At 44.5% G+C, this 17841-nt stretch overlaps 3 protein-coding genes across 3 annotated transcripts in view; 1 reads left to right on the top strand and 2 right to left on the bottom strand.

Moving 5' to 3' along the window:
- T265_06853 (hypothetical protein) overlaps positions 1-17522 on the bottom strand; it is a gene marked incomplete at both ends in the record, with an annotated part of 34540 nt that extends 17018 nt beyond the window's left edge. Inside the window, 8 exons of the mRNA XM_009172235.1 lie at positions 5760-5887; positions 11738-12032; positions 14047-14201; positions 14231-14398; positions 16938-17082; positions 17119-17204; positions 17240-17347; positions 17381-17522. Coding sequence (XP_009170499.1) covers positions 5760-5887; positions 11738-12032; positions 14047-14201; positions 14231-14398; positions 16938-17082; positions 17119-17204; positions 17240-17347; positions 17381-17522 — 1227 coding nt within the window. The remainder of the gene's footprint in view (positions 1-5759; positions 5888-11737; positions 12033-14046; positions 14202-14230; positions 14399-16937; positions 17083-17118; positions 17205-17239; positions 17348-17380) is intronic.
- T265_06852 (hypothetical protein) overlaps positions 1-17841 on the top strand; it is a gene marked incomplete at both ends in the record, with an annotated part of 57510 nt that overhangs the window by 28481 nt on the left and 11188 nt on the right. Inside the window, 2 exons of the mRNA XM_009172234.1 lie at positions 8364-8471; positions 9468-9587. Coding sequence (XP_009170498.1) covers positions 8364-8471; positions 9468-9587 — 228 coding nt within the window. The remainder of the gene's footprint in view (positions 1-8363; positions 8472-9467; positions 9588-17841) is intronic.
- Positions 17562-17841, bottom strand: part of T265_06851 (hypothetical protein) — a gene marked incomplete at both ends in the record, with an annotated part of 568 nt that continues 288 nt past the window's right edge. Inside the window, one exon of the mRNA XM_009172233.1 lies at positions 17562-17717. Within this exon, the coding sequence (XP_009170497.1) occupies positions 17562-17717 (156 nt within the window). The remainder of the gene's footprint in view (positions 17718-17841) is intronic.

Here is a 17841-nt window from a genome sequence, read left to right as displayed (position 1 = left end):
GGTTATTTTCTACTCAATATTCGCAACCACCCCTCCGGAGGTCTGGGCTTACCGGATAACCGAGCAAGGAGGATGATCTACTCATGATCTACTGATGATCTACTGATCATATACGACCAGATCGCTCTTAGTGATTCAAGGCACAGCTAATCAGCTAATAAGTCAGCAACCACACCGCATTACGTTCGGTTACCACACGTATATTCGCGATTCTATGAAAGATTTCCCATTGTTCGTATGTGATATGAAAGTTATATTCGACATTGAAAGTCAGCGCGTGTGCTTATCTTGCATCCAAGAGGAAATCCGAACCCGCCACTTGCTGGCAGTAGCAGAGAACAGTTACGCTTTGAGGGTGCGGGCAACCGTGCTATCCACCATTAGTTGAAACAACACAAGTTCAGCGAATATACACTCATTTGTAAACTAGTTTGGTTTTTTCGAGAGACTCACCTAGAACCCAGCTGAATCTCTCATTTGTGATGTTCTCAGGCAACTGAATGTGCTGCACCAGGCCGCTTCATGTTTCAGTCGCCGCGATATTCGAGATATCGCGATACATGTATATCGACGGATTTTCAGCGACCTTATGAGTAGTACATTACAAAGATATACAACACAAATTATTTGGTTGTCACCCTCTTGATACACAACCCGACCGAAGGACAAACGGATGAGGGGTAGCCACATTGTCCAAGCCTAGATAGGAAACACTGAAAAGCCTCGGATGCACCCGAACCACAGGTCATGGTGGATGGAGGCGGAGGATGGTACGTGCACACAGCAAAGGACGAGCCACACCACTTCAGTTACGTTCTGGTGCACGAACAGAAAGTATAATGATTGACGCACTGTCAAGTGTGTGTGTGTGTGACTATCAGTATCTGCACATCTTCCCGAAGATGTACTGGCCAATAGGAAAATTCCAATTCACTTTGGGTAAGGAAAACAGCGTTTTTCCTGTATGGATTTATTCCGAAGCTAGATACAGTGGTGAATGGTGGTTCACAAAATTCAACGTATTTGAGGCAACCACGTCGGTTATAAAAGTCACCACACTAGCCACTTGAGTAAAGAATAAGGCGAGATGGACCAAATGGTTAGAGCGCGAATTTACTGACAGGAAGGTCCGTGGTTCGAACCCGACGTCTGCCTCTCAACCTAACCTGTCTAGCCTTGGGCAATCTGGCAATAACTAAGCCCTCGGGCTTCCATCTGATGGCATGGCAGCTAGGCACCAAAAGGGTGCTACAGTTGAACGATTTATTTTTATTTTATATTTACGAAAGTGATTGGCTGAAGAATAAATGAAAAAAAACAGGCGTGTTCGTTCCCGTATAATTCATCCGAATGCCGTTCCGGGAGAAAAAACTGTAAATGACGGTGAATGTCATCTTTGTTAGCAGAGGCAGCAACAACAGCGTTGCCCCCGATACTCCCCTACCATACAATCATAATGTTTGTCTAGTCATATTTAAAGCCTTTGAGTGGATCAAGAGCAACACAAACTGGTGAACGTGACTCAAGCCTTTGAGATCCCTGCACAGACTTCCTCAGGCATACTTCTATCGGAATGAATAGGACTGCCGAAGTATGTAAAAATTTCCACAAATTTCAATAAGTCATCCTGATTTTCAACAAGCATGTTCAAAGGCTACAGCTAATGAGGCATCACTCTGCATCTTGTAGGTGCAACACCGTACCACGAAATGGTATGCTGGAAGTCAGTTTGTTCAGTCCTTGAGCTTTTTGTTTGACTTAAAGGATTGAGACGATGTTGTCTGCGTACTCCTAGTCGACAAGGTTTACACCAGCAATAGTCTAAACGCTGAGGTTCTGAAGATCCTCCAAGTTTCACGAGATCATCTCATCGATGGGAAAGTTGAATAGAAATGAATGGGGTGGACGTCGCTACCATAAACTACTCTGAGTAGAGCAAGTTTAGAGAGATCTCCGTACACCATAAGAGGCCGGAAGGCATGTGAGTTTAGGACTGGATTATGTAAACGAAATTCTGGGCAAGTAATGTCGGGTGGGCGAGGTTAGAAGCACCGACCGATCGAACGCATGCTTAAGCTGGGAGAGACACGAAGATTTGTTCGTGCATAAGGTACTGATCTAACACCTGGCGGAGTGTGAAAGTGTGGTCGACGCGGCCTCCGACCGATCGAAATGCAGCTTCCTGTCTGTGGGTCGAAGTTTCGCGTGCCACCAAAGAATCAATAGTATCACAAACACTGAATCAATAGGAGTAAAAACAAAGTGGTTACTACGTACATGGAGAGTACTCGATTTGGAAATGGGCACTATTTCGGACTAATCCCTCTGGGATGATTTCTTTCCTCCAGATAGACTCAAATCAGTTGGACAGGTATTGATTGACCGTGGATTGATTGTTATCTTTAAGCAAAATGGGTGGGAAGCTGCTGGGACGAGAAGCATGACGGCGTTGATTAAAAGTATATTTTGAGGCCGAAGGAAGTTCCTAAATTACAGCTCACTTTTCTGTCAAAGGTCGACAGCCTGAATGGGGAGGCAGATGGCTAACTGAAATTTATTGATCTCAACAGTCCAAACGTTGTCTTTCGCTGGACATTGAAAAAAGTTGCGGACCAGTCCGAAAATTTTCCATTCTTTCATTTCTTTGACCCTTTGGATCCACCAAACTTTCCGGTGTGCGTGGAGGTTTTTTTTGATTGTTTTGGATTTGGACTGTAGTTACCAACGAATGGCCTCCAGCAAAGCCACTATTCTAGTGTAGACCCAATATTTAGGAGAATGGCTGGGTTGTACCTCATGTAAAGGTTCTGACATCGGACAAGGCTGTAGATATCTTACCAGCTGATATCGGATCATCAGGGGAGTGTTGGAGGAGTTCATTTTGGTATATTCGTTTATTTCTGGGTTCACAAGCTTCTCAATGATCAAAAGAGGTGTGAATGTGCGCAATGAAGAGCAGCAGCGGACACTTGCATCATCGGGGTTCATGCAGTTATTCCAGAAGCTATGACAAGCATGTCCCGAAACTCGCCACCGGTAATTAATGGTAATGTGGTCTATTTGGGTTCGAGACTAGTTCGCTGGTTGGCGTCACGTGATCAAACGATCTTTGCTGTTCCGGTGCAACATAGAAACAGTGCTATCAGCACACAAAATCATTGGGCGCTCTCCGCTGTCCGTGCGTCTCATGTAGAATCCAAAATGACCATCCAATAGAACCTAAGCAGGGCCAAGCTGTGTTCGTTTCACCTTCGTCCAAAACAACGTGTGACCTTTTACTTGGTTGTAAGCGCACGCCCCGTTGTACACAGAAACTAAAGTGAAACGGCTGACGGCATCACACAACGTATACGCGTATATTGGTTGTGAAGTTTATGGTTGTACGAGGGCTGGAGTAGTGTAAAGGCGCCCACATGTGACCAAGAAGATTGTCCCTTTATCAAAGGTACGGTTCGAAAACCTGACTCCAAGGGGGTGGGGGGGATGCAAGTAGTAGCAGTAAGTAGTAGTACAAGTAGGAGGAACAAGCAGCAGTGCAAGTTCCACCATTCGATATGAAGGACCAGGAGGCTGCGCCCGTCATATCTTTATCCATTGACCATCCGGGTGGGAGAAAATTTGGGGATTAAAGGGTTAGTGTCAAAGTCGTAGAGGTACATACCCTACAACACCACGATAAAAGTACCTGATAAACGACCGATTGAGTTCAGTTTGACAGTCGTTAACCAAGTACCAAACACCTGTTGGTTCCAGTTGACGCGATGCTGTCCACTGAGTAGGAGAAAAATGACGATTGTACAGGGTACGCAGAATACAACTTAGCTGACATTGATTTCCTGGATTTTTCTCACCGGACGCTAAAATCCCCGTTTACGTTAACAAGTATGTACTATGTTACGGTAAGCGATCCACTACCGTCACAAATCTAATGATCCGTCGGTGTCAAAAGCGAAACGTTGCCCAAACAAAAACTACCGATTGTTTACCAGGCCCTTTTGAAACTAATGATCAATCGTCTAACGGAATGGGACAAGAGATCGCGCTTTAAAGGCGTAGAAATATGCTGACAAAACGGAAGGGCCTAGAATGATACAATGCTTCAGTGGGAAGGCGTCACCAAAAGTAGTAGTGGCGTAACGGTGATACTACTGATGGGGAAGCATGCGAGTAGTATGTCTGTTTCTTGTAAATTCCCTCTGCGTCTCTTGAAAAGGGAGATCTGTTCCGGAATTTGTGGAGTCGCTTTGTAGCACTTTCTTGGTTTTGAGCAACAGTCAATGAATGTCCGGGAAAGTTCAGGAAGACGCGTTCAAGGAGAAGGTGGATATTCAGTTTTTGTAAATAAGTTGCATATGATAATTTTGCTTCCCTGTCCAGTAGTCTGTAACTGGTCAGTTGGCATTTTCTAATAAACATCTTCGCAGTGAAGGCCTTCTTCCTTTCAATTCATTCCATTCTATTCTGGCTGACGGCCGACAAACCCGCACATGAACGTTCCAAAAGGATCAACAATCGTAAACTGATCCTGCATACTAAGCAAACAAGTATGTGTAGGAAACCAAGTGATTGAGTGATTTCGGTTGTCCCAGAAATTTGTCCTCTACAGAAACAGTCTGTGTTAAGCACATTGTTGTATCGAGTGCAGTTCAAGGAGGGCACCCAATTACGTCTACTTGCTTGTGGATTCATCTCTCTGACATCTACGATGATATCTGAATTACTGGCTTATAAGTGGTGTCATGCACTTGCAACGATCGAACTTTACGCGTGCATTGGACCCACTAATAAAAAGCGACTGTGTTCGAATCAATAAAGTGCACAATCGATCATAATAAGAGGACTGTAGCAGTAAAGAGTTTAGAAAAATGACTGAAGAGGTCGAGTTACGAACAGTGAACCGGTTGTTCATATCAACCTGAACACCTCGACATTTTCAAACCATTCAACCAAGGGATCACGAGATATCGCGTAAATTTGGATGTGATCGGAAAGGATACGGGACAACGACCAGTTCATTCTTATATCACGCATACGAGTTTGTATAGGCGAATTATTAAACATGTAAAAATAACAGACACGAACTGAACTTGCAACCGCACTCTTCGGACTAACACATGAGTTCGGTCGGCTGTCGAAAAAGCGGAGATAATGGTTTTTGGGATGACTGTACTAAGCTTGCACCAAGTTCCTGTACGGCAGCAAAGCATCCGCGTTGAACACTGATGTCATGCTGTCCATTATGATGATGATGATGGTTGGACCTCTTCTGTGGAAGGTTTTGATCAATATGCGCTTCAGAATATTCCGACGTGACGGGTTGTCTCTCCACGTACTTAAACTGAACATAAGCTTCAAGAAGAGAAAAATGGTGTTCATTGGGAGTCGTTACCGCAGGCAGCAGCCACCCAGTTCGACTTGAAAGTGACCGTCACCTTTTGGTCTGGTAACAGTAGGACAACGAATAAATATACCTCGACACCACGACAAGCAGGCATACCACAGCGAATGTAAATCACATCGTTAATGACAGAGTCGACCGCACCGGGGCGACGAAGCATCTGAAACACAGCCGGTAGCGACGTCATTTGGAACACCCTTTTCTAGGTGTGAACCTTCTGCATAGGACAAGAGAAGCTCTTTGAGGGTGTACTAGCAAATTATTCTTTGCATGACAGAGCTGTGAATTGCCTGGTTTACATTATGCGCGACAAGTTGAGAAGTGTAAGAAAAAAACAGGGGGCGGAATTCACACCACTTACAATCATTTGTATAAAACCCAGTGCGACCGCTATATTGCATAACCAGTTGGTCGTTGCCGACACGCCGATTGCAGCATCCCTCGTTTCCTGCGTGAACATTTCGGCCGCGATAAACCATGGGATCGAGCCTGCCACACGAACAGTGAAAAGAACGTGAGTAAACCAAGGTAGGCAAGAGGCAGGGTAATTTTTGAACTCAATATGAATTAAAAACGGCAGTAAGGTACCGATTTGTTTTTCTGCAAACATGTGCAACCAGAACATGGTTCTGCCTAAAAATGTGGTACAAGCACTTTGTATTAGGTTTCTACTTGTCCCAAACAAAGCTGCCGTCAACATTCCGGTACTTTCGGTCTTTCGATGGGCGAAACAGCTGGTTTAAGATTACTGACAAACTGCACGCTTCGGTGTAGAGAGCGTGCTGTGCGGATTAGTCGGAAATGATCACTAGTGCGGCGAACGTCATAGCAAGTGTTACGATCTGATTTTAACAGGTGGTCTTCATCTTTGATACGAGATGAGAAACAGCCCGTATTGTCGTTGGACAGAAGACGCGAGGTTGAATTTCCTCGAAGTCGGCACTATCTCTCTGAGGGATGTGACTACGATAAAAACTTTCCCGTCCAAAAGTGACTAATGCCGGGATGTTTTACTATACTCAGTAAAGGCAGTGGAAAACGGACGATTAGTTGTTGCGTCAAGTGTCACAGAGTCAGGATATCGGTGGCACACTGTACAGGCGAGCAGAAGCGGTACACCATACAGGCACACTTATTCAGAGTTCTACCAGTTGGGGGAGACATGATATAGGGTCAAGTCGCCATACAATGTTCCCGATAGAATGGAAAGTTTCCCTGCCAAAGTGTCAAACACGCACGTTGTGTAATGGAGCACGATAGATGACGTAAAACTGGTCTCTTTACAGTTCAGCGAATGCTTTCCGAAGGAACAGACCTGATACAATAGGTAAAAAACACCTTGGAAACCCACTCCCTCTTCGCGGCCATTCATTCAAAACTGAGATAAAAATCCCACTGGGAATAGATAGATGAAATGCACATTATCATCATCATCATCATCATCACACTATACGGCAATACACCAGTAGAAAACAGGTGTTTGGCTGCAACCCAACCACCGGGGAAGATGGCTCTGCTAAAGAGTGGAAAGGGTGGAGGGAACAGGGGGGACTTACTGCAAAAAGGCCTATGCTCTCAAGGATAACGGTTAAGAAAATAACAAATTTGAGGATGATGTTGGAACCATAATCCATCATCCGGAATAACCTGGCATCTTTTGCGAATGGCACCCAACACAAGCCCACCACAGGAGAAATTACGTGAATCCCATCCATGAAGGTGCGCAAATCACAAAAAGGTTGAAAATACACTAGTGAGTGGATTCTTCTGTAAAAGTAAGTAGTAACCAAAGTGAAGCAATGGACATGTCTTGGATACAGCCGATTGAGGATCTTGCTAACCTATCGACTGCGATTTGGTAAAAACACCGGTAATCGATAACCAATCAAGAGCCAGAAGGACGGAAACAACTGAACGGACAGATTTAACCAACCGAATAGCGGCCGCGTTCGTGAGTACAATGCAGACCGTGTAAGCGCCCTTTTGGACGGTCGAACTTGAGTGTGTCCATCAAATACCCTATTAGTACCGAACAGCAATCCTTCTCTGGGACAGGCGTAACGGGTTTTCGCTGGTGGGCTATTCTTAGAAGAAGGCCTGCCGACCGAAACAACACTTAATAAACATAAAATTTCGATAAAGACACGAAAGAGCACCAAAGTCTGTATGGCAGTATGGGGACCTTCTGGTGTGAAGCCCAGAAAATCAAATTCAACTTGTAAAACGCATTTATATAGTCTATGAAGTTATTCCGCTGAAAAGATCACCACTGTTCAAACACCATATGAGTAGACGACAGAGTGTCATTCGAGTCTTGGCTTGTGCTTGATCCACTGGCAACTATTTGTACTTACATAAGTATCATTGTTTGATTCCACAAATTTTCGTATGTAAATGCTAAACATAGAAAGGTCCTCCTGCTGTCCCATCAGTAATGTTGCTTGTAACGTTCACTTCAGTACAGATGAGTTAATCGCAATGCATCATTCGGTGCATGGGGAAAGGATTCGGTTGGAGGCCGGTGAACGAAGAGCTGCGTGGATACTTCCCAGCTGCCCAGGCTGAAAAATGAGATTTGGTTGAGAAACCGCACCTTGAGCCTTTGACCCTAAAGTCTGGCCCACAAAACAGTGGGAAGGGGTAGGGTTTTGTTCAGAGGCCATTACGCTATCCTCTGACCCGAAAGTCTGAATCGCAAGACAGCCGTTGTTTTGGTTTTCTTGAGAAACCATTCCCAGAACCAGTGACGCACTAGTATGATCCATTTAGCTGCAGGGGTTTGACGTAGCCTAAAAGCACAGGCAGTAACCGACTCTTAATTCAGCGGCACAAAGCAGGTGCATTTTAAACAACACCAGAGTATTTCGAGTGTATAGAACAATACGCCGGCAGTCGCGGGCAACTTCTTGGCGATCGGAGTGTGCATTTTTTCAGAACCGACATTTTTTAACCCCTCTATCTTCAGAGAAATGCAGAATCACTGCCTACACAAGTGTGGACGGATGCCAGGTTGTCTAAGCCCAGACGGGGGAAGTCGAGAGCCAGAGGTCCGGTTCGAACCACGGACCTTCCGGTCAGTCAGAGAATACACACACCCATTCACGTCATCCATACAATAAAATCTACTTTTTGCGTCCGGATTTGGAAATAAGAAAACTGGTAATCGCAGCGTGATTGAAACGATCGAAGCCACAATAGAATGAGCAAGCCAGCGCTGGATCCAAAACAATATATGGATCATGAAATAGAATCCGCCGAAGTTAGCACATCCTCACCGACTCCATCAATGTAAACCCGAAAATGTTGGGTTCCGAGGATGCGACGTCTGTATATTTCTAATCACAAAATACGTCATACTATTTGGGGAAAGCTGGACAAAAAGCACAGAAGATACTCTAAGTTGAGGGTTCTTGCACCGTTGTATGTTTGCTAGCTTGAATGCTGTTGCGAGTTATCCGGGAGGTTTTTGCCAAATCTCGAAGTGCACCGTTATTTTTTTTATAGATTTGCATAACACTTGAAACTATAGTGGTCGTTGTCGAGATTTGGAGGTGATCTATCAGAAGGTTCCAGTTCCAAGGCGAACGTCACCGAAATGAAGTAGCTTTATTTTGGAGGGATGGAGCCTATTTAGTCGACAGTGTGATACATAGCCCTGTAGCCGTTCACGGTTTCCCGCGGGGTGCACAGATTTCCACGCAGCTGCACGCCAGCACAGCGGGTGGGGCATCTCTTTATAGAAGAAAAGAACTAAATTCGTCAAATCGGTAGAAGGGGCTGGGACATTGCTGGGTTTATTAAGATTTTGCTCACCCATTTTTGGCAGGAAACCGAAAGTGGGTGACAGTTTTGTTCTAATGAAGGAATAAGCTCTCTGGCTCGACCATGATCCTTCACTGTGATTTCAATTATTTTGAATATCTCTATCCATTTTTGATAACGACGATTCACGCGGCTTCCGTCATTGGGTGCAAATTTGTTACCCCATTACTCCTGTTGGAAGTGTAACTTACCGAGATTTATTAGCCACGATGGACAGTATTTCATTTTTACCCACTAGTCATCATAGGTCTTATCTGAGGGCGCTGCTTACATTGAGTGCAATCCAAACCTAGCTAGCGATCGGATCAGCAAAATGGCCTTAATAGTGTTTCGCATGTTCTCAGCAAGTAAAGAGATCTTCCAGGAGGTCAGTGCGTGCCAAGTCAAAATAGATTATAAATCCAGTGAACAACGAACTGTTTCAAATGACAAACGGTGGTATTCTGAATGTTCTAGGTTGAACTGGAACGAAGAAAAAAGTGGAGCTCAATGCACGATAGAAAGTCAACAATCGGTGTGCCGACATTTCGAATAAGTAGGGATGGGCAGTATCAGCAGAAGAGTGATCCGATTTACACCAAATTTGGTATAGTGTGCCGTACATAACTTTTGTGCGGTGGAATAAGGTTTTTTTGGCATACAGAAAGGACAGTGGGAATTTCACCGCAATTTTTCTTCGCCCCATCAATACTTGTCGTTGGAATCAGAGTAGCTCCGTGTAGGACACACTTTTATAACTTATTCTCCATATACTTCCGAAGGGAACATAGTGCGAGGAAGTAAGAAGTAACTTAAAAGCTTAAAAATTTAGGAGCATGCTTCACTGTAAAATGCAAACAGTTCAATCGAATTGGTGTGAAAACGGTGCGAAATGATAGTGAACGGCACCGATACAGTGGAGCAGAGCTTGAATTCAGTTCAAACGATTCCTTTAATCTATGGCACGATAATTAGCCAATGACACGTTTTCCTTCGCCCCATTAATACTTGTCGTTGGAATCAGAGTAGCTCTGTGTAGGACGCACTTTTATAACTTATTCTCCGTATACTTCCGAAGGGAACATAGTGCGAAGAAGTAAGAAGTAACTTAAAGGCTTAAAAATTTAGGAGCATTAGGAGCATGCTTCACTGTAAAATGCAAACAGTTCAATCGAATTGGTGTGAAAACGGTGCGAAATGATAGTGAACGGCACCGATACAGTGGAGCAGAGCTTGAATTCAGTTCAAACGATTCCTTTATTCTATGGCACGACAGTTAGCCAATGACACGTCTGTTGTTTCGGCCTTCATGAAGGGTGCCAAAATAGAATTTCTGATTAGGAGAATCATTGGAAAACAATAGTTAATTTGTGTTTTTTGGGCAGCAAGAAGCTATGAGACCTTTAAGTCAGTCCCGAATATGTGACTCTATGAACGAAACTGTTGTCAGTACCTGACAGTGTGGCCCGCCAGATCATCATCATCATCATTGTCAGCTGCAAACTCAGCTGCGCTGGTCATTGCCGTCTTCCTGGATGGGGACCCCGAGACGGGCCACATCAATGGCTAGAGACGTTTTCAGATATGGCCCAGTCGCGCCGTCAATGGCGCTCGTGCATCCAAGCTATTGCCTTCAATGCATAGCTCCTTTTCCAACCCCCCACCCCACTTGACAGCCCACTGACAGTGCTGGGTTTATGCACCAGTTTATTAGCTCCCGGCCCGCCAGATATTCGACAATCTACCGTAAGGTTGACAAAGTCATCCAATATTTTTTGCGAAGTGTTCCAGCTGTATTGGTCATCATTTGCGTAAAATCGCCCAAACGTTCTCCTTCTCCCCTCACCGTGGATCCGTTAGGCAACTGTTCAAAAACATATCTGTTCGGTTGACCAAATGCACAACCTGCCGATCGCTTTCTCCGAAAGTCCTTCTTCTCCTTTTGACCAATACCTATTATACTCCCAGTATGCCCGAGTGAGATCAGATTACCTGATAAAACTGACCTACTTTATGAGCATTTTATGCATGTCTAAAACCCAAACTAACCTGAAATAACTATCACTAAATACATGCCCCACATTAAAGCAGCCCCAGTCTCCGAAGACTTTTACAAACTGTGAAACATTAAAGCTTTTCGCACTGATTGGTCATTCATTATGATACGCGCGTCATTCTCCAGTGTCGACCCACTGAATCGGACCAGTGTAGACTAACTAGATAAAAAAAGACATTCTGAGCAATCACTGCTAAAGCCAGAATTTCATAAAATAGGGAGAGAAGAAGACTCACATGGGGCTCAGGTTCAAAGCTCTCAGACTAGCTAACATCTAGAGAACAGTAGTAGAAGATACAGCCACATTTTACCCCAGACTCATTTCAGCATATGGACATCAAACGGGACATACTGTTCCGCGCGCCCCAGCACATAGTGGGTCGATAAATTGGGCAGTTAAGGAGGTTGTACCAGTGAGAAAGACCAGGCTTTACATGTATTCACGCAAGAAAATGAGTTTATCATCCAGACAGTACACTCACCAGGTCCAATCCCGAATCCGCAAACGAACACGTAGATCGACACAATAGCCGGGTAGATTGGCCAACTCACCTGGCCATACTGCTTGCCAATCATACAGAAAGTGAAAGACAGCAAACTCAGGAATGCGACAGCCAGACCACCAATAAGTAGGATTCGCCGACCCGCACGCTCAATAATAAATATAGAGACTATGGTGATGAGCAGCATAAATCCGCCAATGCCGATTGTCGTATAGGTGGCCTGCTCATCAGTGAGACCATTTACTTTGAACAATTCAACGGAATAGTAGACAACCTATGAAAGATAAAAAGTGACACGTACCATTAAAATAGTCAGCAAAAAAGCGGAGGGACTAATTATACCACAAAGTTTACCCGTAAAAACCCAACTTTTCGAAGAAGACACGAGTTGCTGATGATATTTAGCAATAATCTACTGGTATAAGCCTGGAGATTCGGGGTTCAGCATTAGGCATTCACTCATAGTAGTCGTTCCATCTTGTTTGAAAAACAATATAACCCCATCTGTTCAGTGGAGGAAATGCTCCACAGACCGCGTGTTCGTTCTAACAAAGAAGTGGTTACTAGAATGGCCAGCCAATAGTGGATCACATGGAATAAAATGTGTGATTGGGGGATAGTGAGAGTATGTTCTGTCTAATTGCGAGTAACTCGAACTGCTGATCGACCAGTGGTAGCCGAATGGGGTAGTACTCACCTACTACAGGAATGCCATGAATTCGACGTCTCCTAGATATTAGTGGGGCGTCGATGATGATCCGCAAGATCAGAAGGGGGAATAATGTTTCTTAGCCATAGCATGTAACTGAAACTTCAAAATTACCCGATACGTAAAATATAAAATGGCTTTCAAAGAACGATTCCCTCCTTCTTATACGAAAGCAAGCCCCCAGTCCTCTATGCTTTCACTCCATTCCCACTCAACGTGAAACAAACACAAACACAGAACGAGTGGATTCTGATGGCACACCGAACTATTTTAAGGAGAATGCCCATGGATTGAGACTGTTGGACAGGCAAAATGATTATGAACCACACTGAGAGAAATCATCGGGTTGCGTAAGTAATGGCCTTTATGCATTGAGACTGCCATCTCCTGTGCACAGTTAACTCAAATCCGAGGGGAAATACAGTCATCTTTAATGGACTTTTCTAGGGAAATCCTCCCTATTTTTCCAGTTCATATCATCGAATTCCACCTGCAAACATGGTCAACTGAGTTCTACCTTTCTGGTGGATTCATCCAAATTGCCCTTCGCTCATTCGGCTATGGAATCCTGTAGGTGCATAGCTGCCATGCAACCCAAAGCAACATGAGGGCTGAGGTGATGTCAGGTTGTCCACGCCTCAACAGGAGCACTGGGGAAGCCAGGGTCGGATCCGAACGAAACACCCTCCAGCCGGTAGCTTATCAAGCTAGCCCGAGCCCACCTTCAGCCACACCGTTTATCCACTAAAATAACACCCTGAGCCTGAATACTACATCAAGATATAACTTGATTCACAGGGAGGCCCCGTGCTACACTGACACTCATCTTGCTCGTCTTGCTCGACTTTAATTCTATCATCTTTTTCGAATACTTACGATTGGTTGCTTGTGATGATTAAAGCTTTAAATGACAAAATGCTGTACATCGTGTTGTGCCTCCAAATATTCACCCAATAACGATTTAGTTTGCTAATTGAAGTGATTCGCAAGAATCACCTGTGTACTAAAGACAATATGTTAGGCTTGAATGACCTTCCTCAGAACACAAACTATTTATCCAGTTGATCAGCATCAGCTGTAAAAACAGCGTGCTTGCGGTACAGTGGTTCTATCTGTCATAGTTTCATTCACCAATGATTTTAGGAGATGGGGTAGATAGTTGCACATTGGAGGCGGTAATTGATATAGTTGATGCGTAGGCACAAGATTTTTGGTTGACTTTTAGTGGTGGAGATTAAAAGCAAAAGCTTGGATGCATGGAGACATTAGGGGCGCGACTAGTTCATGTCTAACAATGTCTCTAACCATCGATGTGTCCCATCTCGCAATCCCCATTCAGGGAAAAGACCATGACCAGCGCCAATGAGTTTGGAGTATATTGGCTTTCAGACTTCGCTGCCAAGTCATAGTTTGACCTTCTCTGGCTCGTTTCCACCTTTCACTTGTGGTTATGCAAAAAAGACCTTTCAAAGAAATCGGTTAACTGGCATACAGAGCACGTGATCGAACCATCGCAACTTACGTAGTGTGATCAGTTCATCTGTCGCGAAGTATCTATTCCAAAAACCATTTGACATACTTCAACGCCACTGATCAGGTGTTCGCACCAGACTAGGGAAATGCTCCCGAGCCACCGATGGTCAAACACAGTTTTTATATGTCCGAAGCGCGTGGCTGCCAGGTTTATGACCCGTATAATAATATAAAGCGCACAGCAGCGTTGCAAACTCAACCCTTGACAGAAAAGCTGACGTCACGCCTACGCCACATGTGATGCAAGGTCGCGGAAGCTGCTCCGACTTCTCCAATTTGGATAGAAATATGGTCATTCGCGAGATTACCGGGACTGATACAGGTATCAAAGTAGGCAGATTTGTCTGCTACCTCATTCGGCTTGTCTGGGTTCGAGTACACCCAGTCTTGCAGCAGCGCTTAACACTTTGCAAGTGTGAATAGCACGCCAAATCATGGAGCAGAATTATTTAAATTATTTAATATTGTTTGCATTAAAACGGCGCCAGACCCAAGAAGAATTATGTGGTCTGCGTACTCAATACCTGTGAGTGAACGATGCAGTGCTCACTGTGCGCTTCGAATACCAGTGGAGAGAGTGGCCTCTTGAATCATTCATCACATTCTGAATCTATGATAAATGGCAAAGTGGACAGTGAATGATCCCAAATTGAAGCAAGAATAGCAGCAAAGCGTTGACGGGCACTAAAGACGAAGTCCCCTGCAGAACTCCCATTAGGAGTATGGAAAACCTGAAAATATGATAACGCCAAACAGCTGGTGGCACTACATTCGAAGTCAACCGAAAGAAATTATTGATGCACACTATTCCCACTCGATGGATATAAATGGACTGGAAAACAGCTGTATGCGGTTTGCTATGTGGTGAATTCAACGCATAACACGTGAGAGTATTTGGAATTATTGTGAGATAGGATCCGTACTTTGTTGCGCAGCGCTTGATTAGAATTCACAAGCCACTGTGCTTGTCAAATTCACCCCAAGAAGCCACAGTCCAAGATATTCTGATGAACAGCGGCAAACACAATGAAGGGTTCGCGGCAATGTTTATATAGGCCACAGCAAACTGTGCTGTCCCTCACTGACCGAAGAGATGCCCAAAGAGGTTACGTTTCCCATTTCCAAGTTATGCTCACATTTGGGAGTGTTACATGCGTTAGCTTGAACAACCTGAGTCACAAGCGTTGCTGGGTCAATTCGCAGCTTAGGGTCAGGTACAAAACATAGCATGGAGTATCCGTGCATACATAGGTGACCGTTAGCTGACGGGATTACAGTACGGATGTTGTGTTTTGCAAAAGGCACATTGGGAACGATGGATACGAAAAATTAAAACTGAACAGGTGTCAAAAAACCGCTCATTCGGCTTGTCTGGCTTCGGGTACACCCAGTCTTGGAGCAGCGCTTAACACTTTGCAAGTGGGAATAGCACGCCAAATCATGGAGCAGAATCATTTAAATTATTTAATATTGTTTGCATTAAAACGGCGCCAGACCCAAGAAGAATTATGTGGTCTGCGTACTCAATACCTGTGAGTGAACGATGCAGTGCTCACTGTGCGCTTCGAATACCAGTGGAGAGAGTGGCCTCTTGAATCATTCATCACATTCTGAATCTATGATAAATGGCAAAGTGGACAGTGAATGATCCCAAATTGAAGCAAGAATAGCAGCAAAGCGTTGACGGGCACTAAAGACGAAGTCCCCTGCAGAACTCCCATTAGGAGTATGGAAAACCTGAAAATATGATAACGCCAAACAGCTGGTGGCACTACATTCGAAGTCAACCGAAAGAAATTATTGATGCACACTATTCCCACTCGATGGATATAAATGGACTGGAAAACAGCTGTATGCGGTTTGCTATGTGGTGAATTCAACGCATAACACGTGAGAGTATTTGGAATTATTGTGAGATAGGATCCGTACTTTGTTGCGCAGCGCTTGATTAGAATTCACAAGCCACTGTGCTTGTCAAATTCACCCCAAGAAGCCACAGTCCAAGATATTCTGATGAACAGCGGCAAACACAATGAAGGGTTCGCGGCAATGTTTATATAGGCCACAGCAAACTGTGCTGTCCCTCACTGACCGAAGAGATGCCCAAAGAGGTTACGTTTCCCATTTCCAAGTTATGCTCACATTTGGGAGTGTTACATGCGTTAGCTTGAACAACCTGAGTCACAAGCGTTGCTGGGTCAATTCGCAGCTTAGGGTCAGGTACAAAACATAGCATGGAGTATCCGTGCATACATAGGTGACCGTTAGCTGACGGGATTACAGTACGGATGTTGTGTTTTGCAAAAGGCACATTGGGAACGATGGATACGAAAAATTAAAACTGAACAGGTGTCAAAAAACCGTCTACTAAGGTGAGTGCTGTTTTCGGCGCGACATGCATAGATGCGCGAATACTTGAACTGCATGTGGCCTGGAATATAATTTTAAGAACTGTTACGAAAACTCCAGATACTGTTAGTGAGACTTACACTCCAGAATTTCGACTGTATGAAGCCCCCTAAAACACACAACTGCTAAGCGGTAAAGTGTGGAAGCCCCAACCAGAAGGTGCATAGATCGAGTATTAACTAGTTACTCTCCCTGCTTCCGCTCTTGTCATTCTGACTGCAATAAAGGGGTCTCAAACTGATTTGACAGGGCTGCCCGCAGCCATTATCAACAATCAAATAGATGTTGATCACTAGTACAGATTATCGTAGGGAGCTGGTGCATGAATGCTAAGTACCAGCATTGTCTGCACGCTGACCAGTGTTCAAGCTACTGTCGACTTTACCAAACGATGTCCTAACTAACAAGAAACTGATCACTGAAAAAGTACATCCTGTCAGAAAACGGGTTAAAAACTTTGGGCGTTCTAGAGAGGAACCTGGGGGAACTCAAGGATAAAAACGTTAGAATAACGAGTTGTGCAATAACGGTTACATAGGTCACATGCTCGATGCATATTTACCCACACACTTACTCCGTTTATACCAGAAAGCTGTTGACCGAACTGGGACAATAAGGCGACCATAAGACCGATGCGGAGGTACGGTTTACGCAACAGTTCAAGAACAGTTGCCTAGGAAGCAAATGTTGTCAAAGCAAAACCACAAACTTTTCGAGATGCAATGCTCGCTTCCCGCGAAAATCCCGTCAATTCAGTGTCGACGTCATGGTCAGGACTCCTTAGGCGCTGGAGAGCTTGGACAAATAAACCGATTTTTGGGAGGACTTACCTGCACGGGCGGTTTCCGGATCACGCTTGATGATGTATAGATATCGAGGACTTTCTGGGCACAGTAACAAAAGTGCCGAACCAAGAATGCACGGTATAATGTTCAACCCTGAGTGCAAAATTACTATAAAATTTCTCTTACCTAGCAAATACGGCCATAAGTCTTTGGTGCCCATTAGCTGCCGCAGTCCCAGTATTTGCGAAAGTAACAGAGAAAACACAATCATCAACTGATTCAGAACACCTGCTGCGCCGCGTACAGACAATGGAACTATTTCTGACATGTAAAGTGGACCAACAGCAGTGTAAGCTCCTTCATCGAATCAGTATAGATACTGGCAATGCAACACATACCACAAGCAACACCCACAAGAAGTCTGCCAACAATGATGATTTCGAAGGATCTGACTGCTTGGCAAACCATGATGAAAATACAGCCGAGGACACAAGGGACTGATAGGACTAGAATCGCCCTTTTCCTATTCAGAAGATAGAGCACCCACGAGTTGAACCCACCTGCCGAGCTTGTTGGCGAGTAATCCGCTAATTAGGGCGCCAGCAAGACCGCCAATCAGGAATCCAGAAACGCAGACGAAGCTATGA

The sequence above is a fragment of the Opisthorchis viverrini genome, assembly GCF_000715545.1.
Source record: "Opisthorchis viverrini unplaced genomic scaffold opera_v5_148, whole genome shotgun sequence".
Taxonomy (NCBI): domain Eukaryota; kingdom Metazoa; phylum Platyhelminthes; class Trematoda; order Opisthorchiida; family Opisthorchiidae; genus Opisthorchis; species Opisthorchis viverrini.
Note: the sequence above shows the minus strand (reverse complement) of the source record. Positions and strands in the feature narration are given on the sequence as shown.